Source organism: Argentina silus (genome assembly GCF_951799395.1).
Source record: "Argentina silus genome assembly, chromosome: 17".
Taxonomy (NCBI): Eukaryota; Metazoa; Chordata; class Actinopteri; order Argentiniformes; family Argentinidae; genus Argentina; species Argentina silus.
This window is the reverse complement of record NC_139671.1, coordinates 2,557,656-2,582,128: the sequence shown is the minus strand read 5'-3', so window position 1 is coordinate 2,582,128 and position 24,473 is coordinate 2,557,656. Positions and strand designations below refer to the sequence as shown.

General features: G+C 48.2%; 1 protein-coding gene across 2 annotated transcripts in view; it reads left to right on the top strand.

Moving 5' to 3' along the window:
* The window catches only part of enah (ENAH actin regulator), a 114,835-nt gene extending 90,576 nt beyond the window's left edge, over nucleotides 1-24,259 (top strand). For both annotated transcript variants that reach the window (XM_083689228.1, XM_083689229.1), the window contains 10 exons: nucleotides 4,098-4,537; nucleotides 13,087-13,439; nucleotides 13,692-13,840; nucleotides 14,208-14,256; nucleotides 14,837-14,891; nucleotides 15,142-15,208; nucleotides 16,501-16,545; nucleotides 18,576-18,660; nucleotides 19,810-19,867; nucleotides 20,495-24,259. In XM_083689228.1, coding sequence (XP_083545354.1) covers nucleotides 4,098-4,537; nucleotides 13,087-13,439; nucleotides 13,692-13,840; nucleotides 14,208-14,256; nucleotides 14,837-14,891; nucleotides 15,142-15,208; nucleotides 16,501-16,545; nucleotides 18,576-18,660; nucleotides 19,810-19,867; nucleotides 20,495-20,532 — 1,339 coding nt within the window. In that variant the 3' untranslated portion in view covers nucleotides 20,533-24,259. The remainder of the gene's footprint in view (nucleotides 1-4,097; nucleotides 4,538-13,086; nucleotides 13,440-13,691; nucleotides 13,841-14,207; nucleotides 14,257-14,836; nucleotides 14,892-15,141; nucleotides 15,209-16,500; nucleotides 16,546-18,575; nucleotides 18,661-19,809; nucleotides 19,868-20,494) is intronic.
* Nucleotides 24,260-24,473: the final 214 nt, after the last annotated feature.

Here is a 24,473-nt window from a genome sequence, read left to right as displayed (position 1 = left end):
GTGAGTGAAGTGAGTGAGCGGTGAGCGCCCCCCGGGGGCTGGGGGTGGAACTGGGACAGCAGTGCTGGGATCTGACAGTGCTCTCTCCTGGCTTACTGTAACCCCAGAGCACTCGCATAATGAAGTGCTGCAGCCCGGAGACTGGAGCTTAGTCGTCCTGTGGGAGCTTGGGAATGGTGCGGTGACTGTGTGTGTGTGTGTGTGTGTGTGTGTGTCTGTGTCTGTGTCTGTGTCTGTGTGTGGCACAGCCGTCCCAAGGGATCCCGGGCATGGTACAGTACAGGAACAGCTCGTTGCTCTGTAATACAGGGACTCCTCCTTGACTCAGACTGATGAATATGGAGAATGAGGTCAGTAGGTATGGAGGCCTGAGGAGAAGTGTGAGAGAGAGAGAGAAAAGAAAATAGTATGCAAGGGAGAGAAAGAGAGGAAATGCAATCAAAAGAGATAGAGACAGACAGACAGACAGACAGACATGAATAACAGAAAAGTCCTGGGAAAGAGAGAGAGTCAGTCAGAGACAGAGAGAGACAGACATTAATAACGGAAAAGTCCTGAGAGAGCCTCAGACAGTAAGAGAGACAGACATACAGACAGCCAGTAAGGGAGAGAGAGACAGACATTAATAACAGAAAAATCCTGAGAGAGAGAGAGAGAGAGAGAGAGAGAGAGAGAGAGAGAGAGAGAGAGAGAGAGAGAGAGAGAGAGAGAGAGAGAGAGAGAGAGAGAGAGAGAGAGAGAGAGAGAGAGAGAGAGAGAGAGAGAGAGAGAGAGAGAGAGAAAATCTCCTCAAACTGAGTGTGAATTTCTGCGTCTTATCTTGGCAGTTCAGTGGGCTAATCCCTCTAGCAGCCTGTAGGTGGATCTGAGCTGGGCCGGGCCTCTCTCTGTCTGTCCCTGTAATACCAGCGTTTCACAGCCTCATTAAGTTGCATTAGAATCACTCTCATACGCTTCATTAATAACAGATTATCAGTCACTGGAAAGATCTCTGTTGACACTCATTGGAACACTTTTCCCAAGAAGTAAATCTCAGCTTCTGCTGTTAGGATATCCATGAGGCTCTTTTGTGTGAAGTAATGACATTTTGAGACCCTATCAAATGTATTCCTGATGAGAAATATAGCTTACTACAGATATAAACATTGAGTATAATTCTGCTTTGTCCTGTAAATTGGAGAGACTGTTAGTGGAGAGATATCTGCCCTCCCATTCCATGCATTACAATGAGACCCGTCCTCCGATTTCTACCTCCACCAGCCTCCCCACTGGAAGTCACTGATGTTAGCATAGCCGTTAGCTGTAGCAGTTAGCTCAGCTGTGGCAGTTAGCTCTGCTCAGACGGGTGTGTCTCAGAGTAGGTGAGGCTCAGGTACGTCCTACCTCAGGTACGTCCTACCTCAGGTACGTCCTACCTCAGGTATGTCCTACATGAGGTCTCTCTGCGCCTCCAGAGAGCTGGGTGACAAATCTGCCCCATCAGCAGTTTATTAGAGGGCTGGTTGTGTGTACATGCACACACGCAAGCATGTGTCACACACACGCGCACACACACACACACACACAGCCCTGTTAGACAAGAAGATGTGCTCATGGGAAAAAGGAGAGCAGAAGTGCTGTGTTTGTCATAACATGAACAGGTGCATCGTGGGTCGTTAACGCCCCAGGTGGTGGCATGACATCACTCTCCTCCAGGGGTGTTTGTGTGACGGGGGTGTGGTGTGGGGGGTGGGTGGGGAGGGGGGTTCTGTTCCCAGGCCTCCCTCCTGCTCATAGGGCAGGTCCAGACGTGATGTGGACTATCACACCAGGGGGAGGAGGTGGGCTGGTGACAGACAGGTGAGTGTTCAGGTTGTGTACCTGAGAAGTGGGAGAGGTGTTGAGTTGGGTGGAAATAGACTGGTAGCTGTACCTGGATGGGAAGGGTGACAGGTGGGTGAGGTTAGTGTGTGTGTGTGTGTGGGGGGGGGGGGGTGACAGGTTGGAGTGCCTGGTTTTGGAGGGGGGGGTGGTCTGTTAGATTATCAGCTCCAGACCTGTGTGTGTGTGTGTGTGTGTGTGTGTGTGTGTGTGTGTGTAGCTCCAGGCCAGATGGAGGTAGAGGGAGGTGTGATGCTAGAGAACATTATAACTGTTGACTGACGTTGAGGTCTGACTCAGCATGGACGCCTCCGGCACTGAGGAAGTAAGGATGTGTGGGAAAGGCATTGAAGTGTCTGTGTGTGTGTGTGTGTGTGTGTGTGTGTGTGTGTGTGTGTGTCTCTCTGTGTGTCTCTCTCTCTCTGTGTGTGTGTGTGTGCGTGTGCGTGTGTGCGTGCCTGCGTGCCTGCATCAGTAACGCCATAGCCACCCTTAACCTGCCTAATCACCCTGTCTGTCTCTGTCTGTCTGTTTGTCTGTCTCTCTCTCTCCGTCTCTGTTTCTCTCTGTCTGTCTGTCTCTCTCTCTCGGTCTCTGTTTCTCTCTGTTTCTGTCTGTCTGTCTCTCTCTCTCCGTCTCTGTTTCTCTCTGTTTCTGTCTGTCTGTCTCTCTCTCTCTGTCTCTGTTTCTCTCTGTTTCTCTCTGTTTCTGTCTGTCTGTTTCTCTCTGTTTCTCTCTGTCTGTCTGTCTCTCTCTCCGTCTCTGTTTCTCTCTGTTTCTGTCTGTCTGTCTCTCTCTCTCCGTCTCTGTTTCTCTCTGTTTCTGTCTGTCTGTCTCTCTCTCTCCGTCTCTGTTTCTCTCTGTTTCTGTCTGTCTGTCTGTCTCTCTCTCTCCGTCTCTGTTTCTGTCTGTCTGTCCTCTCCCCACCCCTGCATTGTTAGCTGTGAGCTGCAGCATGTCTGTGTAGTGATGGAGTATAGCCCTGCCATCATGTCTGTGTAGTGATGGAGTATAGCCCTGCCATCATGTCTGTATATGACTGCTCGCTGTGCTGTGCTAGACTCTACTGTCTCCATGGACTAGCACGTAGGTGCCTATGTAGGAGATGGATTGTGTGTGTGTGTGTGCGTGTGTGCGCGTGTGTGTGTGTGTGTGTGTGTGTGTGTGTGTGTGTAGGAGATGGATAGGTATCTGCAGTGTCATGTTGACCACGTACAGCGATTCACACAAGTTGGTGTAGCTGTAAAGAATCGACAGGCAGGTACAACATTCACTGTGTGTGTGTGTGTCTGTGAGAGAGAGAAAGAGAGAGAGAGAGAAAGGAGAAAGAGAGGGAAAGAGAGAGGGAGAGGGAGAGAAAGGGGTCTGTTAATGCCAGTGTGGACTGCAGGGTCAGTGAGCTATCACTATGCCAAGACTACCAGCTTTCCAAACCAGCCTCACCTCATATTGGAGTATGCTGCCACCTAGTGGTTAGAGAGAGAGAGAGAGCGTTGCAGAAATACTCCTTCACCATTCAGGGAAGCATCTTTTAGACCCCAGCAAAGCTTTTGGTTCATGTGATGTTACGTATAGTTAACAATGTATAGATAAACTACAAGCGGAGTAGAGGTCAGACACTGATTTTAGTTAGAGTATTTCTCTTCATCATCGTCTTCAGTGCAGACAGCATTGCATGTGTTAAACAACAGAAAATTGCGAGCTGAGATTGCGTAATTGTTTGTCTTGCAGAAAGGCAATTATATAACGATGACAGCCTTATATAATGACAACAACCAAGAGGGGCCTGCCTTTGGCGCCGTATGCTACGCTAGGCTAGCCTGTGAAATGAGGTCGGTCGCTGATCTTCTCTCTACTTTCTTTCTCTTCTTTTTTTCTGGTCCCTCTCTTATCCCCCCCCCTCATCTCTCCTTTCCTGTCCTCTTTTCCTCACTCCTTCTCTTCTCTCCCCCCATCTCTCCCACTCCTTACTCCTCTTCCTCTTCTTCATCCTCTCCTCTCCTCATCCCCCCCTCCCCTATCCTCCTCCTCATCCTCCTCATCTCCTCTCCTCATCCCCCTCATCTCCTTACCTCCCCTCCCCTATCCTCCTCATCTCCTCTCCTCCCCTCCCCTATCCTCCTCCTCTCCTCTGCTCATCCTCCTCATCCTCCTCTCCTCCCCTCCCCTATTCTCCTCATCTCCTCTCCTCACCTCCCCTCCCCTATCCTCCTCCTCCTCTCCTCTCCTCTCCACAGACAGCTACAGGAGCTGCAGAGGCAGAAGGAGGCGGAGCGGGAGAGGCTGGACAGGGACAGACAGGAGCGTGAACGTCTGGAGCGCGAGATGCTGGAGAGGGAGCGGGAACGGGAGCGCCAGGATCGGGAACGCCAGGATCGGGAACGCCAAGATCGGGAACGCCAGGATCGGGAACGTCAGGAGAGGGAGCACGCGGACAGGGAGCGGGCGGAGAGAGAGCGCCTGGAGCGTCTGGAGCGCGAGCGTCAGGAGCTGGAGAGAGAGCAGCTGGAGAGGGAACGCGCGGAGAGAGAGATGATGATGGAGAGAGAGAAGCAGGAGAGAGAGAAGCAGGAGAGAGAGAAGCAGGAGAGAGAGAGGCAGGAGAGAGAGGCGACTCAGGAGCCGTCGGACAGAGAGCAGAGCGACTGGGAGAGAGGCAGACGCATCTCCAACGCTGGTGAGCATGCTTGGCTTTTCTCTTCACACACACACGCACGCACGTACACACACACACACACAGACACGGACATACATGCACACATGCGTACACACACACACACACACACACACGCACAGGATAGTTCAGGAGAGTAGTTTGAACAGAAACCAAGACAGAACAGATGACCAGCTGAGTGATTTAACTACCACTTCAGCAGCAGAGATAGAGACAGTCTCCCTCTAACAGAGCAGTCTTCTGTGTTGAACCCAAGCTTGGCACCTCGCTGCCGTCTGAACCGTAGCCGAGGCGGCGCTGACTGACTGTGTGCCATCCTTGTGCCACCCTCGCCCGCTCGTTAGCCGTGAGTTACGGCTCCTCTCCTCGCCCGTCTTCCCCTGCCCATCTGCCCGCTGGTTGGACGGGCTCGGGGAACAGCTTGAGAGGCACTGGGGCATGGGGGGAGAGTGTGTGTGTGTGTGTGTGTGTGTGAGGAGTGCTTCTTAGAGCAAATGGGCTAAGGCACTCACACACACACACACACACACACACACACTTTTGCCATTGGGGTTTAGAGTCAGCAGGGTGGCTGTGGCCGTCGTTGTGGCCATAGCTGTGGTTATGGTTACAGTTATGGTCATACTCTCACGGCTAAGACTTTATCTATGGCTAATTACCGGCTAAGGTAATGGTGATGGTTCTGATCGTCGCAATGCCAGTGTCTGTGGCTGTGTTGGTGTGTATGGTGCTGTACCCCTGCCACCCAGCCTGCCTACCCAGCTTCGAGGGTCCAAGAGGGGGGTATGAGGTCAGGGGGGTTGGGGGGGTATGAGGTTGGGGGGGTTGGGGGGTTGGGGGGGTATGAGGTTGGGGGAGGATGTGAGACTGGGTCAGTGGGGTGGGCGTGGCATGGTTCAGCTCCCCCTTATGACATCAGACAGGCCAGATTTCTCAGCGTTAGTCACCAGCTAAAAATACATCCATGCCCCCTCCAGGGGTGGGGAGACTGGGGGAGGGGTCTGCACATACAAGCCCCCCCAGGGAGAGGGAGACTGGGGGAGGGGTCTGCACATACAAGCCCCCCCAGGGAGAGGGAGACTGGGGGAGGGGTCTGCACATACAAGCCCCCCCAGGGAGAGGGAGACTGGGGGAGGGGTCTGCACATACAAGCCCCCCCAGGGAGAGGGAGACTGGGGGAGGGGGTCTTCACATGTTACCACCACCATGATCATGTGAAACACATCATGGATCTAGGCTACTAGAGTGTGCTTACATACTACATACAACATACTACATATGACATACTACCTACTGCCTACTACATATGAAATACTACATACTACATATGACATACTACCTACTGCCTACTACATATGAAATACTACATACTACATATGACATACTACCTACTGCCTACTACATATGAAATACTACATACTACATATGACATACTACATATGACATACTACCTACTGCCTACTACATACTACTACAGTACATATTACAGTACTAAACATTCAGTCACATACAGTACATCAGTGGAGGCTAGTAGAGGTAGAAATTGGAGGACAGGCTCATTGTGTGTCCTCTGACGTCTACCTCCACCAGCCTCCCCTGCAGTACACCGACATCCCACAGTGCTACATAGATACATACACACATACATACACACATACATACATACATACATACATACATACATACATACATACACACATACATACATACTTCAAGTACACATTGCATGCTAACACTTGGGTGTCCTGTAGGGTTTGCTGCTGTGTGATTTTGCTAATGTTAATGCTTTCTAGTTGTCTTTTCCTGCAGGTTGGTCGTGTGTGTGTGTGTTAATTGCAGCTTATTAGCATTAAAGTGAGTAGTGATTAAATCTGTCCGTGGATGTCTTGTTCGTGTGTGAGTAACGTCTTGGCGTAAGAGAACATTTAGCCGGTAGCGCGTCCGCTGACAGAAAGGAGCTTCTTGATTTATCAGTAACTCTGTGGCGTCGGTCCCACGTTAGCGATGCAGCTAATCTGGTTTGAGGGGAACAAGCGTTCCCTGTGTGGACTGGCAGTCTAAACCTCCTCAGTCCGGAGTCTCTCCTGGGTTCTAAAGGGATCCCCGGTCCACTCACAGCCGCCAGTGGTTCTGTAGCCTTCTAGAACGTTTACTGTTACTCCCCCTTCTTAGAACATTCAGGAATGAAGTACTCTGTGTGTGTGTGTGTGTGTGTGTGTGTGTGTGTGTGTGTGTTTTTTTTTTTTTTTTTTTTAATAAGAGGAGTTTCTGCCTGAAGCGTGGAGTTAGTGTCCATGATTTCCTCTTGGATTGGTCCTCTAGTGTGTGTGTGTGTGTGTGTGTGTGTGTGTGTGTGTGTGTGTGGTGGCTGTGCTTTTAGAGTCCTGGAATCTGGGTTCTTGTTATATGTTCATTACTTTAGGATCACAGAGCAAAGCTGAGGCCTAGATCACATGGCCTGCCACAGCCACTAACCGAGGGAGGGAGGGAGGGAGGGAGGGAGGGGGCTGGGACACTAATCAGGGGAGGGGATGGAGGGAGAGAGGGAGGGAGGGAGGGAGAGTAAGAGGAGAGGGGGAGGGAAGGAGGGGGGGGGGAGGTACAGTAGGAGGAGAAGGGGAGGGAGAGTTAGAGGAGAGACGGAGGGAGGGGAAAAGGGGGCAAGATATGGAGGGAGGGGGGAGGGAGGAGAAAGGGACAGTTGGGCAGAGTGGGCCAAGAGAAAGGGGAACATTGGGGCAAGTGAGAGAGAGAGAGGGAGGGGGTGGAGTGGGAGAGAGAGAGAGGGATGGAGTAGGAGAGAGAGAGAGAGAGGGATGGAGTAGGAGAGAGAGAGGGATGGAGTTGGAGAGAGAGAGGGATGGAGTAGGAGAGAGAGAGGGATGGAGTGGGAGAGAGAGGGATGGAGTTGGAGAGAGAGAGGGATGGAGTAGGAGAGAGAGAGAGAGAGGGATGGAGTAGGAGAGAGAGAGAGAGAGGGATGGAGTAGGAGAGAGAGAGAGAGAGGGATGGAGTAGGAGAGAGAGAGAGAGAGGGATGGAGTAGGAGAGAGAGAGGGATGGAGTTGGAGAGAGAGAGGGATGGAGTAGGAGAGAGAGAGAGAGAGGGATGGAGTAGGAGAGAGAGAGAGAGAGAGAGAGAGGGATGGAGTAGGTTAGAGAGAGAGAGAGAGAGAGAGAGGGATAGAGTGGGAGAGAGTGATGAGAATCATCCATGAGCGAACTTTCCAGTTTGTGGAGACGCATCAGAACAACACAACAACAACAGGCCATTTAACTAACCTACAGTCAATACAGCAGAGAGAGGGGGTTGGAATGTAGGCCAAGAAAGCACTGTGTGTGTGTGTGTGTGTGTGTGTGTGTGTGTGTGTGTGTGTGTGTGCACTCACTCAGAGATTAATGTGTGTACAGTTGAAATGTGTATGAGGGTCTGTAGGCTATTTGTGTGTGTGTGTGTGTGTGTGTGTGTGTGTGTGTGTGTGTGTGTGTGTGTGTGTGTGTGTGTGTGTGTGTGTGAGAGTGCGCACTGTATGATAGAGATCTGTGTTTGTGGAGACGTGCCCAGCACAGCACAGCGGGAGGCCCACGCAGGCTATACGTCTGTCAGGCGGCTATAGCCAGGACTGTGTGTGTGTGTCTGTGTGTGGACGGTAGCCAGCCTGCCAGTGAGGGTCAGTGGAGCAGAATGAGGGCGGCACCAAGGATTAGCAACATTAGCCCCTCAGTAAACATATGGTGGGGCAAGCAGCCTCTCTAGGCTACGCTAGCAGAGCTACGCTAGGCCGGGGCCACAGCCACACAACAAAACAGAGCATGGATAATCCAGTAGCCGTGGCAACGTGACCACCCAGTATTATTATTATTGTTATTATTATTATTATTATTGTTATTATTATTATTACACCCATCTCGGTTCACTAGTTGTGTGTGAGAGAGATGTATCACTATCTTTGAAATACCTTTAGTGTTTTTAGACGGCAGTCAGAAGCAGGGAGAGATGGTGGTTGATGGTGTTTTAGTGGTGTGATTTACACACGTCATCAGATCATGAGAAGCTCAAACGAGGGAATTGGTGAATTTTAAAGTCGGACTGAAATTATTATTATCTTTTTATTTTTTTTATTTAAAAAAAAAAAAAAATTTATATGTTTGTCTTATGTCAGAGTAACAGCAATGTAACACAAACTCACTACAACACGGTTGACTTAACAGTTAAACGACTAATTTTCTTGACTCAGCTTGTCAAGGCTAGATGCGTTGAATGGTGAATTGCAGTGAGTGGTGATTTGGAAAAAACAATAATAGATTCACATACTTTGTTTATCTGACTCTTGAATAATGCAGCATTTTGCACAGTTTGTAAAATATTGGTCATGGCATTCCCCATATGGACAGACCGAAAACAAAACCTGTCCTAATTGGTTCAACCTCTCGGTGGGCATCAACAAGACCTGTCCTTATTGGCTAGGTCTCTCCATTGAGGTGCCTTGACTTTTATGACTCATATGTATGATGATAATGTTTGTTGAAGCTGCTCTTTCTTGGTATAGCTGTGAAAGCATTGTTTGAAGCATGGGGAAGAGAGAGTGACTGATTGTAACTGTTTCTGCTGTGTGTGTGTGTGTGTGTGTGTGTGTGTGTGTGTGTGTGTGTGTGTGTGTGTGTGTGTGTGTGTGTGTGTGTGTGTGTGTGTGTGTGTGTTGATGTTCGGTTTACACAGAGAGGCTAATGAGGTTTGATGTGTGCGTTCATTGTTCAGAAAGAGGCCCGTAAGGGCTACTGTACCCTAATTACACTGCAGAGCTGAGCCGAGCTGAGCCGAGCTAAACCGGGTTGGCCTGGTTATGCACCAGAAGTATCTGAGGCAGCACAATATGGTTCAGTTCGACCCAGTATGGTTCAGTTCAGCCCGGTTCTGCCCTATAGTGTGTATCTGACCTCCCAGTTTCTGCCACCTATCTACCTACCTACCTCTCTGTCCATGTTGACGCACTGTTTACCGTCTCTGGACCAGCCTGCACTGCTAACCCTGTGAACTAATAGTATAATCCTCTCTGACAATAAGAAAGATCAAAACAGAAAGAGATTTAGGTCTGTGCTGGTTTTTCCTGCTTCATTTGCCCCCCCTTCTCTCTCTTCCTCTTTCTCTTCTTTCTTCCCCCCCTTTCTCTCTCTCCTGTGTTCTCCCCCTGTGTGCACGATGGCTGCCCCCCCCCCCCCCCCGTCCTGTCCGGCCGTGTCTTGTCCCTGTACCTGTCCTGTCCTGTACCTGTACCTGTCCTGTCCTGTCCTGATGGTGTGTTCATCATGGTGTGTTTAGCATTTGAAAGCACCCTCTATACCCCCCCTCCTCCGGATTACTCGTCCAAGACCTCCTCCACACCCGCCTCTCCCTCCACCCCCAACTACCCACCGCCCACGCCCTCCCCCTCATCCGCCGCACCCCCGACTCCGCCCCTACGGCACTCCGCCTCCCGATTCGCCACCTCGCTAGGCTCCGCCTTCCACCCGGTCCTGCCACACTACGCCACCGTCCCCCGGCGACAGCCAGCCCCTCCCACAGCCCCCGCTCCCGCCCCCCCAGCACCCCCATCCAAATCCATCGTGTGGTCCGCCACCAACTTCACCCCCCTGCCCCCCTCGCCCCCGGTCATGATCAGCAGCCCCCCAGGCAAGGCCACAGGCCCCCGTCCCATCATCGCCATCCCCGCCCCCAGCCCCCTGACGCAGAAGCCCCCCTCGCCCTCCCCCAACGGCCCCCCCTCCTTCCCCGCCCCCTCGCCGGTCACCATTATGAGCAGCAGCAGCAGCAACCCCACCCCGCCTCCCCCTCCCACCCCGCCGCCCCCCCCACCGCTGCCCTTCTCCCTGTCCTGCCCCTCGCCCGGCCCTGGCTCCAGCATCGTCTCCCCCATGGCTCCCCTTGTGTCCTCCTCTCCCTCATCCCAGCCTGCTGTTGTCCCTTCTCCTTCCACAGCCACAGCGCCCCCTACCTCTCTGGCTCTGGCTGAGCGCTGTCTAAACTCAGACTCCTTCTCCTGCTTCTCCTACTCGGCTCCAGAGCCCCGCAAGGGAGAGGCCCAGCCGGGTAAGGCCTCACCTCTCTCTGCCTCTCTCTGGTTCTCTTACTACCTCTACCTCCACTCACCTACTAATGGGGGGCTAGGGAGGCCTACCTACCTACCTGCCTACCCACCTGCCTGCCTGCCTGCCTGCCTGTCTGTCTGTTCTAACCTCCTGGCCAAGGCAACTCTGGGTGTAAATGCTAGCTAGCTGGCTGTGGCTGTGACTAGCATGGCTATAGCTATGGCTAGCATGGCTATGGCTGTCGCTAGCATGGCTACGGCTGTTACTAGCATGGCTATGGCTGTAGCTAGCATGGCTACAGCGATGGCTAACATGGCTATGGCGATGGCTGTGGTTCTGTTCTCTCCTGTGGTATGTAGTATGGCGCCACAGGTCTGCTAGCTAGGGGCTTGTCTAGCTCCGTTGGTCACGTCGGGTCTGACTCACGACTGTCTGTCAGCGTTCATACCGTGTACTCTGTGTTCATGCTGTTGCTCATCCTGGTCTTGACTTGCCTTGCGGTCGCTCATCGGCTTGAATGGTGTCTGGTGCTGTACTGCGGTTGGGCATGGCATGTCTGTACTCCTGTAGTACGTCATCCCCACCAAGAGGGGGCGCTGTTCTGTAGATCACTGTACCGTAGCGAAGTCCGGAGACACCATTGTCACTTCACCTTGTTTTTTTTTTGTTTTGTTCACCTCAGATTTATTGTATTTCTGCAATTCACCATTTTGACCTTATTATTTCACCATAAACCCTTCACCCTCACTGTGTACAGTCATTGTCGTGTCAGTGTAAACGAAGCCTACTGTAATCTGGTTGGTTACAGTAGGATTGTGTGTGTGAGATACGTATCGTAACATAAGGAGCTGTTGGATGGAGAGTAGGTTGGACCATCCCAACAGTGTTTCTCGGTAGCCATGGTAACTAGCTAGAAACACTGTTGGGATGGTCCAACCAACACTGTTGGTTGGAGGGAGAGTTGGTTGGACCATCCCAACAGTGTTTCTAGCTAGTTACCATAGCTACCATCCATCCTTGTGTTGGGTTCTGATAGGTTGTTTTTTTACTGGACACCGGTCGTACAGTTGCTTTAGTCATGGAGACAGTGAGGCCTACGGCAGATGCAGCTCCACCGCAGGGTTGTTTTAAAAGAGAGGGATGTTCACCCTTTCAGTGAAAGGATGTTCAGGTTTATGGTAAGAGGCTTAAATCAACTTTAATGAAATGAGACCTTTTCCTCTTCATCTCCTCTGTAAGTAATAAGCAGTTAAAGGAAGTTTTCATAAATCCTGCGTCCTTGACATTTATTATGCATTTATTATTCAAGCCGCCACTGTGCTAGCATATTGATGCCAGTATACTGATGCCAGTATACTGATGCCAGCATACCGATGCCAGCATACTGATGCCAGCATTCCTCCAGCTACCCATTTTTTATGTCAAACACTTGACAATCCCTTTATTCTTGACCTTCACTTACATCGATTCGGTTGCATTATTTGTCCAGAGAAAAGCAATTTGATTCAGGGTCGGTAATCGTTATTTATTTATTTATCGCATTATCATTAAATTAATTAGCATTAGCATTCTAAATGCTAAGACCACACTGAAACCTCTGTGTATATTTCAATTCATTTTCAAATTGCATAATGAAAATACCTCGGTATTACTGAGACGCAGCGTTTAAAAGATTTACCAAAGATTCATATTTTGGCTAAATAAACCTCCCCTCAGAGTTCTTAACTTTCCTCGCCCTCTGAGCAGCTTTATGATGTAGATCAGAACCAGGGCACCTAACCCTCTAGGAATGACCCCACCAGTGTTCTAATGACCCCCGACCCTCATTGACCAGAGCTCAATACGTTCACATTCCATCATGGCGTATTGATCTCCTCATCTGTCCATGCTGAACAATGACAATCAGCTTACAGGAGCTCATTATCACTGGAGAGGCTCAGAGGGTTGTTACTGGATGACTCAGGGGTGTTCTGCTCAGGCAGGCATCGGCACATGTTGACCAAGCTAAGGAGGCTAGTTCCTATGTTCAGTGTACTGTGTTTTGCAGTGTGTGTGTCTGTTTGTGTTTGTGTGTTTTTAGTTTTCTGTCATGTTTGTGAATGGAAAGTGGCTCCATTCAGGCCATGTCCACCACCAGTCACTAATCTGCATGTTGGATGAAAAACAAGGGTGTGTTGCTGATGTAGCATGTCCATACCATCATCTGCTTTGTGAAAAAAGAGTTAATAAAAGTTGTAATAAAGTGTTAATAAAAGTTGTAATAATCAGTGGCAAGGTCTAGAATATTATGCCTGTTCTGCAGGAAGCCTATATTTTGTGCATGCATGTGTGTGTGTGAGTTTAGCTGAAAAGAGGCATTTCTGACTTACTGTATCTATTTTAGAGAGGGTCCCAAAATGTGATACTGACAGTTGAATCTCTCCCCCCTCCACCCTCCACCCCCCCCCCCCCCCCCCCCCAACACAGATACAGTGCAGACGCCAGTTCTGCCCACCCCTCCTCCCCCTCCCCCCCTCCCTCCCGGCTCCACTGTGACCCCCACCACTGCCGGTCCCCCAGCCCCACCGGGGCCCCCTCCCCCTCCCCCTCCCCCACCCCCCTTACCCCCAACGCTCACCCCCACTACCCCTGGACCCCCTCCTCCACCTGGCCCCCCTCCCCCACCCGGCCCCCCTCCCCTCCCGTCCGGACAGGCCTCCCATCCTGCTCCCCCCCCCGCCCCCCCCCTGCCGCCCGGGCTGTTCTCTCCATCGGAGGACCGCCCCCTGTCCGGCCTGGCCGCCGCGCTCGCTGGAGCCAAGCTGCGTAAAGTGCCAAAGGTGAGGGCTGCCGCACGCACGCACGCACACACACACACACACACACACACACACACACACACACACACAGAGTGTGTAGCATTCTCATAGCATGGACTGTATAAATGACTTGTGTGTCTGACATCCCATGTCTGTCTGTCTGCCTGTCTCTCTGTCTGCCTCTCCGTCTGCCTCTCTGCCTGTCTCTCTGCCTGCCTCCCTGTCTGTCTGTCTGTCTGTCTGTCTGTCTGTCTGTCTGTCCCTCCCCCTCAGGCTGATGACCCAGCAGCTGCCCTGGCTGCAGCCATGGCGGGGGGCATGGCCGGTGCAGCTGCGGGGGCCAAACCTGAGGCCCGAGGGAACGGCCCCCTGCCCGGCGGGGGAGGGCTGATGGAGGAGATGAGCGCCCTGCTGGCCAGGAGGTGACATAACACTCTAGTTTACTACACGGAGGGGGGAAGGGGGTTTGTGTGGGGGGGGGGGGGGCAAATACATTATGACAAATCATTTTAGTTGGTTGAGGGAGGGGGGCAAGCTGTGGAAGGTGTATCACAAGTTGCAAAAACATCAATTGTTCTATTGTCAATTGTTAATTCTATTATCTATGTTTGCAATTTAGTGTGGGTGTGTGGGGGAGGGAAGGAGAGTGAGTTACATGATGGGGAGTTCTCTCAAGTTTTGAGAATCAGTCAAACGTCACCTCAACCACTAATCTGTGGTAGAAAATGAGATGTGTTGTTGCGGTGTAAAGAGATTTCAGTTTCTGAACACATCTGTCCTGTTTCGCAGGAGAAGAATTGCAGATAAGGGATCATCGCCCGAGCCTGAGCAGAGAGCTGTGAGTATGACAGGCAGACAGGCAGGTCTTTGGTCATACCTAGATGAGACCAGGGGAGGCTGGTGGAGAAATCGGAGGACGGGCTCATTGTAATGCATGGAACAGAATGAGGAATGGTATCAAACGTGTGTGTTTGATTCCATTCCTCATTCTGTTCCATGCATTGCCTCCAAAGCCTGCTTTGGTCATACCTAGAATACTGTATGTTGCCTGGTAGCGTTGTCATTATGCTCATCATCAACAATCAATAATTCAATCGTCAATCATCACTTGATGGTGACACCATGAGACACAAAGGCCAAGAGGAGGTCCTATCTAGATCTGTTGCCTGGTAACCAGGTCTCTGCAGTGTCATTGCATTCATCAATAATCCAATAGTCTGTCTGTCCCCTGTATCCCCCACCTCGTCATGGCTGTGTACGGAGGGCCTCATGACCTCCTCCTGAGGTGATTAGTTGATACCCATTGATCCTGCGAATCCATTGCAACCGGTTTGTAACTAGCTCACATTTCTGACCCGACTGTCTGACCGTGTGTGACCTTTCACCTCTGACATCACCGTGTGTCTCTCCTCCAATAGGACGAGGGAGGGGATGGAAGCACGACTCCTAAAGTGTCAGCCTGTAGCACACCAGGTGAGTGGGGAGCTGGGGACGCGGTGGGGTAGTGGAGCGGTCACGGGATCAACAACAACAACAACAAACATGCATCTACCACGTTCAGACGACCAGGACCAGAGTCAGTTGTTGCAGTTTTGGTTTATTTTGACTCTCTAACTGACAATACTACTCTGCTTTTGTAGTTTGTGTTGTTGTTGTATTGTAAAGTAATTTATGTGTAGGTTATGTGGTTGATGTATTTGTGCATATCTCCATTTCTGTCCAGATATGCCCAGGAAGCCTTGGGAGAGGACTAACACTATGAATGGTAGCAAGTCTCCGGTCATCGGAAGGTAACTGTCAAACACCACTTCTGCGCTGTTTCATTCAACATAATGGCCTTAGACTGTCAATTGTATGCTTTCATCAGAAACACTGTAGAGTTACATTGCATTTGTAGTCTTCTAGGCCAGTTAGGTAAATGTTTGTAGTCTTCAAGACTATTTAGCTGAATGTTTGTAGTGTTCTAGACCATTTAGGTAAATGTTTGTAGTCTTTGAGACTATTTAGCTGAATGTTTTGTAGTATTCTAGACCATTTAGTGGGTCTGAAACTCAATGACTGTACTCTAGGTCTAATGTTCACTGCTGAATGTCTGAAACGCTCAGCGTCACGTGACCTGTTGTTGATGAAGACCACAGCTTAGCTTAGCATAGCTAGCATGGCAAAGTGTCGAACCCCCAGAGCTTGCTGGTTCACGAGTGGTTAACAAGACTAAAGCACAGGACTGCTGCTTCTGCTGCTTCTGGCTAGACATCGCCTCCTCTCCTCTCCTCTCCTCTCCTCTCCTCTCCTCTCTTCTCTTCTCCTCTCTTGTTCTCTCTTCTCCTCTCCTCTCCTCTCTTCTCTTCCTTCTCTCTTCTCCCCTCCACTCCTTTCTTTTCCTCACCTCACCTCTCCTCCTCCTCCTCCTCCTCCTCCTCCTCCTCTCCTCTCCTCTCCTCTCCTCTCCTCTCTTCTCTTCTCCTCTCTTGTTCTCTCTTCTCCTCTCCTCTCCTCTCTTCTCTTCCTTCTCTCCTCTCCCCTCCACTCCTTTCTTTTCCTCACCTCACCTCTACTGTCCTCACCTCACCTCTCCTCCTCCTCCTCCTCCTCCTCCTCCTCTCCTCTCCTCTCCTCTCCTCCCTCTGTAGCAGGGCCAGAGAGTGTTCTGTTGTTCTACTTGGACCTGTCAGTCAAAGCCCGGTATCCAGGAGTGACGGTTCTAATGACAGGGTTCTAAATGACTGTTTATTCTAGAACTGCACCTCCAACTGCCATGTGCAAAAGAATGTTGGCTGCTGTCACTGCAAGTCCTTTTTGTTTTTCATCTCGTTAGAATTTGTTTCCCGATTTTATAACCGCCTTAAAAAGACATTTAAATATCACTTGCTATTCAACTGTTTCAAACAGTTCGTTGAATTTCGTATAACAGCAAAAACAGTTGTTGTTTTTTTACGAAGTCAATATGTAATCAATCCCAGGTTCTCTGTTTAGTCAACAGTGCTGGTGGTCTGTGGGCTGGTTTCAGGGAGAGGGTGAGGGTCTGGGTGGGCTACAGGCCACAGGACAGGCCTTTTAAAAGCTAGTCTCTCCATTCTTACAGAAGACACTCACCGTGGAGAAATCCAATGGGTGATTCCCTAAACAGGTATACAGGCCTGTAGAGTTTAATACATCTCCCTTTTTTACTCTTTCTTTCACTTTTGCTGTGATGGAAGTACTTTTTTTGGGTTAGGGGGTAAAATCTCTTCTATCTGTCTTTGCCAACAAGGTAATCACCAAGACTGCATATGAACATAAGGCTACTTCATACAGACATCTACAGTATAATAATCTATATGAACCTTTCATATAGACATCTACAGTATATTAATCTATATGAACCTTTCATACAGACATCTACAGTATAATAATCTATATGAACCTTTCATACAGACATCTACAGTATATTAATCTATATGAACCTTTCATACAGACATCTACAGTATAAACATCTGTATGAACCTTTCTGGTCATTCTAATGGTCTTCGTTTCGCCTATCTTCTGCACTGAAAAGGGAATTCCTCACACACACACACACACACACACACGTCACATAGGCGCGCCCCACCCTGCCACACACACACACACACACACACACACACACACACACACAGGAAGCGAGAGTAGACCCCGCCCAGCGCCTCTGTAGACAGCTGAGTATTATCACTGTGGTGCCAACTCAGCTCTGAGCCCAGCAGGACTCACAGATAAGACCCCACAGCCCCGTACGGCAACAGATGTCTGGGTTTAATATCTCCATATTAACCTGGGCTTAATATCTGACCCATAGAGGAGGCCAGAGATCACAATAACTCACACTACCAAAGACGGTCCAGCTGAGCATGTTTTTAACACATCACGCACTCACACACACACACACACACGCACACTCACGCACACACACACGCACACACACACGCACACACACACACACACACACACACACGCACACGCACGCACACGTTTTCCTGATGATTTAACGCTCATATGACGCAGCGTTTCCTCCAATCACTTCCTCTTATTGTAGCCTGTGGTAATTACCTTGTTAGCAACGCCTTCCTGTCCCAGCTGATCCGAAGCATGGAAGCATGGAAGCAAGAGGTGTGGGTGTGTGTGTGTGGGGGTGTGTGTGGATGTGTGGATGTGGGTGTGGGTGTGGGTGTGGGTGCGGGTGTGGGTGCATGCTCTAACCACAGTGGCCCATTGAACTCTGATTCCAGTGAGTTGGGTCGCACCAACACATATGAGATCTGTGTGTCATCTTCATATGACGTGTTGTGTGAGCTCGTTTCCACAGTGTGGTTCATGCGTGTTTCAGGCGGGCGTAAACATCTGCGTTATGTTTCATGCCCGCGGTTTCAGCGTTACGAGTTTCAGTTCCAAGCTGTATTACGTTATGTTTCCTTCTCATTCTGGAATTCATGGAATTCTACAGGTTCAGCCAACCAGAGCAACATGATGATGGAACTAACCAATCAAGTTCATGAAAGTGCCTGATATTTTGAACACATGAACCTGTCAGTTGAAGATTGATTTATTTTCAAATGCTGTGGTTTAGAATGTTATGATGATATATTTTGTTATTCGACCATAACAAAAAGAAAAAGAAAAAGTGATGTAAGTAATGTGTTAGTGTTAGGGTTAGTGACCTATCATCCCAAAGTGTGGACTTCAACTGCACCAGAGGGCTTTGAGGGTTCGGTTGTATACAAGAAGAATGATTAACAGAAAGTAGACAATATAAGGAATACTAAGAACATTAATAACAATGTAATGTTTTTATTTATAAGTATAGAATTGCATTCTGTGGCCTCCAATATGTTCTACTGTACTCAATATCAATTTGAATTGATTCATTTTGAAATCCCAAAGATGCCATTCTTTGGGGTTTCTGCGCACTTTCTTTTAAACTTGTTAACTTTGTGGTAGCTAACGATGATGCTAACGTATTGTAGCGATTGTGGTGAATGAGGGGTGAATGTAGAATCTACAGAGTAGACGGAAATGATAACTAATAAAAACTATGTTCTTCATTTGGCTGTCTTGCTATCCTCCACAACAGAGTCCTCTGTCCGCCCATCACCACAGGTCAAAGGTCACTGGTTTAACTGTGTTGTGTGTTCATCTCCTCCGCAGACCGAAGTCCACGCCCACACCGACAGGATCCTTAAGTGCCAACGGGGTGCCAACAGAAGGAGTCGACTACGACAGATTGAAACAGGTACGTAGACGTACGGTGGCCCACCTGGGTCAAAAAACATACTGTGCTGTATGTCAACTGAAAGTGACATGACACTTCAGTTTAGTATATGGGTGTTGGTGGGGGGGGGGGGGGCTGAGAGAAATACATGATGTCCAATACTCTGAAATGCTCCAGCTGGGTTTGATTTAGTTTGGCCGGCGAAACCAAAAAAATAGTCCTGAAAAATGCCAAGTCAGTTAAATCAAGCGCACCTCACCTCTTATATGTCATAATGGAACCAATAGGATAGTCACGAAAGGTTAAATCAAGCGCACCTCTTACATGTGTACTGTATTTGACCCAGGTCATGAGGCAGGAGGGAGGGGGGGGGGGGAAACACGGTTCAAAGAACAGAAAAGAACAGCTGAGTTGGCCGTTTTCTGGCTGTTCATACGACCTGTAGTATTTTCCCCTGCATAGTAGTGAGCTGTGAGAGGGTGTGCCCAATGACAGTGTCCCGTACCGGGCCAGTCCCGCCCTCTCTACCCTATGAATGAGCCTGTTAGATAAGTGGAGATTCCCCTTGAACCCTCCCTATCTGTGGCCACAGCAGCCTCAGGCGGACGGGGAAGACAGAAGGGCAGAAACACTATGGGGCCTTGTTCACACTCAGTCACGACTCATTCTGACTGGGAGACGATCTGAATAAAGACGTGTGGTTGTTCACTGATCTTCATGGTCATGCCAGGGTTCCCCTGATGTTTTAGGTACTGTACTGCAGGGGAGGGCTGGTGGAGGTGGAAACCGGAGGACGGGCTCATTGTAATGCATGGAACGTGTTTTGATACCATTCCTCATTCCATTCAATGTACCTCCGCCAGCCTCCCCTGCTGTACTGTACCCTTCCTATCTGAGGTCGGAGCAGCCCCAGGGGAACAGGGAGAGAGCAGTCGAGTTAGGACACCAGCGGCCTGTACTCATTCACTGCTATAATGGCGGACTAGGCCATCTGAATCCGGCTGGGTGGTCTCTCACTCTGACTCCTGTTGTGGTCAAGGCTCACCCTTACGCTTTAGAACCTCTGAATGCCATCATGTCAGAGAAGCCCCAAGTTGTGTTATCGTGTTAAACTGGTGTTTCTCATGGTGTTTTTCACTCACCTTTTTTGTATCTTAATTGTGTTTCCAGGACATTCTGGATGAGATGAGGAAGGAGCTGTCGAAGCTGAAAGAGGAACTCATTGATGGTAATTCAGATTCATAATCCTGCACACACACAGCGGGTTGACTGGCTGTGTAATAGGATGTGAAAGCACTCGAAGCAAGTTTCCTGATTTACCTCAGAGAGAAAAAGAGACCCAAAGTCAACAGAGACTTTGTCGTCAGCTAAGTCCTTTATCCTTCAAGCCTCCTTGGTAGCCCATGGAAACACGAATTAAGGTCATGTCAGAGTTCTACCATATTTATTATAATAACTTTATACAGTTATACATTGTATTATAGTGTGCAGCACAGCACTAAACTCAATGTTGTTTTGATTACACAGACTAATGGTTTGTAATCAGACACATTACTTTCCTTAGCTCTCCACTTTATTCTCCAGGTAGTCTATTGAAACATCATATCCATGTTCAGCCATTTTATTACGGTGTACAGTACAGCACCAAACACAGTGTTGACACAGACAAACGGACATGATTCCTGGTCATTCCTGGAATCCTGGTCCTGTGTGGCTCAGTTGGCAGAGCATGGAGCTGGCTATGCTAAGGTTGTCAGTTTGATTCCCGCTGGGACCACTTATACAAACCATGTATGCACTCACTGCACTGTAAGTCGCTCACGTTACAACGTTATTCTCTCTTCTCTGTCTGCAGCGATCAGGGAGGAGCTTGGCAAGTCGAACACGGCGTAGAAGGTTCCGGACTCCCTGTACATTTACACGCATCACGACCTGACACTTGCGGTCAACTTCAGATATGAACAATACTATTACAGAAACAGAAATGGAAAAAAGGAAAAAAAAAACATAAAGCAAAAAGTTCTAAAATGGTGGTGACGACAACGACGACGACGATAACAATAACCCTATTAATACCGAACAGAAAACAACGTTTGTGGGCGGAGCCGTATGAGACACACAGCGAGGGACGAGGGAGGAGCGGGAGGCGTGTAGCATGGAAGCGACCGCCGGCGTCCATTTTGTTGAAGCCTGGTCGTTCCTCCATTTCCCCGCCGCCTCACCCGGAGAACAGGACACAGTCCTAAAGAGGAGTGACTGTCATTATGCAAGAGATTTCTCTCTTTGTCCGTAACACAAGAAAAACAAACAAGGAAAATCAACAAATAAACAAAAACACAAAACTATACTGAACTCTATACTGTATTAACCATTGAAGTGTGAGAAATAAAAACTGACAGCGTTCACACTAGGAACCGGAACGGTTTTGGCGCACACTCGTGATGTCAGAGCGCGAGGCACGTTTAGTGGGTGAGTGTGAGGTTTGGAGGCAGGAAGTGGGGAGGGAAAGGGAAGTAGGACTCAATTTCCCATAAGGCCATAGAGGGAGCCTCTGTTTGAATGAGATGAGGGACTGATGGACTTGGTATAGTCTACTGCTGCAGGACTCTGTAAAGCTTGTCTTCCTTCCTCAAATACTATTTTAACCTGAAATATGTAAAGAAAAGAAAAAAAAAAAAGAAAGAAAAAATGATATCTACAAAAGTCTATCAATCATGTCTGTTTCAGTGTAATCCACGGCCATATCAAGTAGCTTAATCAAATCTCCACAGGATGGTCTGTCTCTCTTAATCTATCTATCTATCTTTTTTTTTTTTCTTCTTTTCCTCCAGAAATGAGCGCTCTAAAGAGCCACCGTACTGAATCTCCTATCGCTGTTGTTGTGTTGTTGTTGCAGCAGGCGGATGGGACAGTCACATTAGTACACACACGAAGTCTCTCATCGTAGCTCAATACCAAACCTCTCTTCTGTCGGTCAAAGTGATTGTTAATAACGCTAAGAAATCACCACGAGCAGATCTGTAGATAGATAAGAGCTATTTGAAATTAAATTTACTTCTCTGTACTGTTATGATTTGAATCATTTTCCTGAATCATTATCTTCTCTCTCCCTCTCTAATTTATGTCGGATTTTTTGGTGCATGTAAGGTTTTGTACGTTAAGAGTCTCACACAAGGCTGCCACGAAAAATTTAATTATTGTAATAATAGCAATAAGTGTAGCATCTGCGCCCTCCATCCCCCCCCCCCTCCCACCCAAGTTTTCGTTTTTTAACATTTCCATGTTTTTTTGGCCCTTTTGAGCCCCCATAGAGGATGTGACTGTGAGACAGGGCACTGTACCTCTTCCTGTCCACTCCATCCACCTCATTGGTTCTAACTCTTTAACTGTGAAACAGGAAGGTGAAGATGAATCAACACCTGTCTAACCACCTCCTGTTTATAGCCATAATATACTTAATTCACTGAGGTACGCCATTCATTTCCATTTCATGGTACTCTGTTTTTGTTGTTGTTGTTGTTTGTTTTGGGATTCAAGGATGCTGTATCTTTTTATTGGTGTTGCAGCAATTTCTTTTTTGTTTTCATTTTGAAAGTAAACTTATTGATGAGAAAGGAATTGAATGAATTGAAGCCCCAACTGAGAGATTGTCAGCATGGTGTCTCTGTGGACATGCTTGTGCCATCCAGACTGTTTCACTTCCGGCTTACTGCGTTATCTATGTGTTGCTTTCTTTTGTATGCCTTCTCCTCGACTGTAGGAAATTCTGAAGACAGCACACGTTTTCCCTGAGAATTTTTTTTTTTTGACATATTTGGTCATATGCGAATGGCTACTTTCTATTGAAAATGTTAAATTTCCTTTTCCGAAAAAATAATCGTTTTGTGTACAGTGCTGAGTTTGCTTTCCCTGAAAAATCTCGATGTACAATCAACTGAGACACAAAGGCTGAGAGGCTGGTGTGAGAGAACAGTCTTCAACGTAAAACTCTTCCTCCTGTTTCTGTTCTCTTGACGTGTGTGTGAGAAGGGTTGACTTGGATCAGGTCCTTCTTATGGCTCCAGCCTAGCGGTGAGCAATCCTCACAGAAAAACTGCCCTTGCTGTTTTTGCTCAACGAATCATTTAATTAATTTCTCATTCTCTCTCTGGATCAAAAGCATCAACGAGGGGGAAGGTCTGTTTCCCATCAGAAGGGTGTTTACAGCATCGATTGCACTTTAAAAACCCATAGAAATTCATGATAACTACGACGAAACTGCTTACAACATGGCAGCCATTCATTGCCAATAGTGTCACCAAAGGTTCCAGCTACAGTCTTCTCCTTAACACCGGTGTCACACTCTACTGAGTCGCCTTTTTGTTTCTATCATTGTCAAGAGAAAGAGAGAGATATCTATCTATATATCGAGTCCTTTGGATTGGGAAGTGAAACGTTCTGATCGAGGATAATTACCATATCTACATGGCTAGTTTGTGATCTTCATGGTTTGTGCCTTGTTCTGAAGTTGCATTTAATATGTCAAAGATTTAAAAATTACTAGTAATAATTCTAGGGTACTCTCATAATCTCACACATAAACCTTTTTTTTTCTCTTTTTTTTTATTTTTTTGGGCATCCTGGTAAAGTTCTTTTAAAGGGAGAATTATGAAGTTATCTGTTTAAAGTCCAAATGAAACCAGACGTGGTGTATTTTCCTCTTGCCATTTGTATGTTACAGTCAGAACGGTTTATGTTACATGGTTTTGGTTCTTGGCGGGGTTGGAAATCTGAGAATGGATATCCAGTGAAATCAGTTTAATGTTGATTTCGGTTTGCTGACAGAAACTTTGTCCCCAAAACTCAGATGCTACCACCTCTACTGAGTGAGTTGAATCAGGGGGACGTTTGCAAGAAAACCTGGGAGAGATTCAATCAGAATGTCTCTGAATTCATTGATCAGTTTCTTTTAGTTTTTATTATACTACCATTCACATTGTACCATACCGTTCTAGTGTTTAATTAGAATTTTCTTACATGCTAACATTGTTTTGTTTGAGCGAATGAAATAAAAATTGCAATACATGATCAAAATGTCCCATTCCCTTTGTGTGTCGTTCAACTGGTGTTGTTTCAGTTTCAAGGCATTCAATTTCAACCGCTTTCAAAGCTCCGGAGGGCTATTTTAAGGCTAGACATCATCAGCCACAGAGCACTTAGACTGACGTGACAGGATCGCTGTCGTACCTGAAGGGCATACAAATGTTTTTAAGCTGCTTCAGCAGTTGCTCAGTGCACCGCATGAAAGGAGCAGGCTACAGTACATTAACATATTCAAAAGCTTAAACAAGCTGTGTGATTCGGCATGAACACTGACATTTAGCTCAGGGCTTCATTGGTGTTGTACGACACGTATACTTTAGGTGTTGTAACTTTAGTTTCTGGTTTAGAGTAAATCTAGTGAGTAGTGAGAGTAGCTCGCTACACTGCTACACTGGCAACAACAACAGAAAAATAGTTCACTACTGAAAACACTGAATATTTAAAGAGAACTATCGCCAAGCTACTGCAAAATGTAGTTAAGCTGATAGTTGAGCTACATGTAGTGGAACTACTCCCCAACACCGTACTTATAACTACATGTGTTATAACATTAGTTTCTGAGTATGATACTGTCCTGTAACTGACGTTCGGAATGACTACAGATCTGTACGCAATCACAATAGTAATTTCTCACAGGACTTCATTACCTCCCAGTCAGACTTCAATGTCTGTCATCCACTAAGACAGTTACTGTTCCTGACGTATGTCTAAACCCAGGATCTCCCAGCAGGACCGGTCTTTGCAGCTGGCCA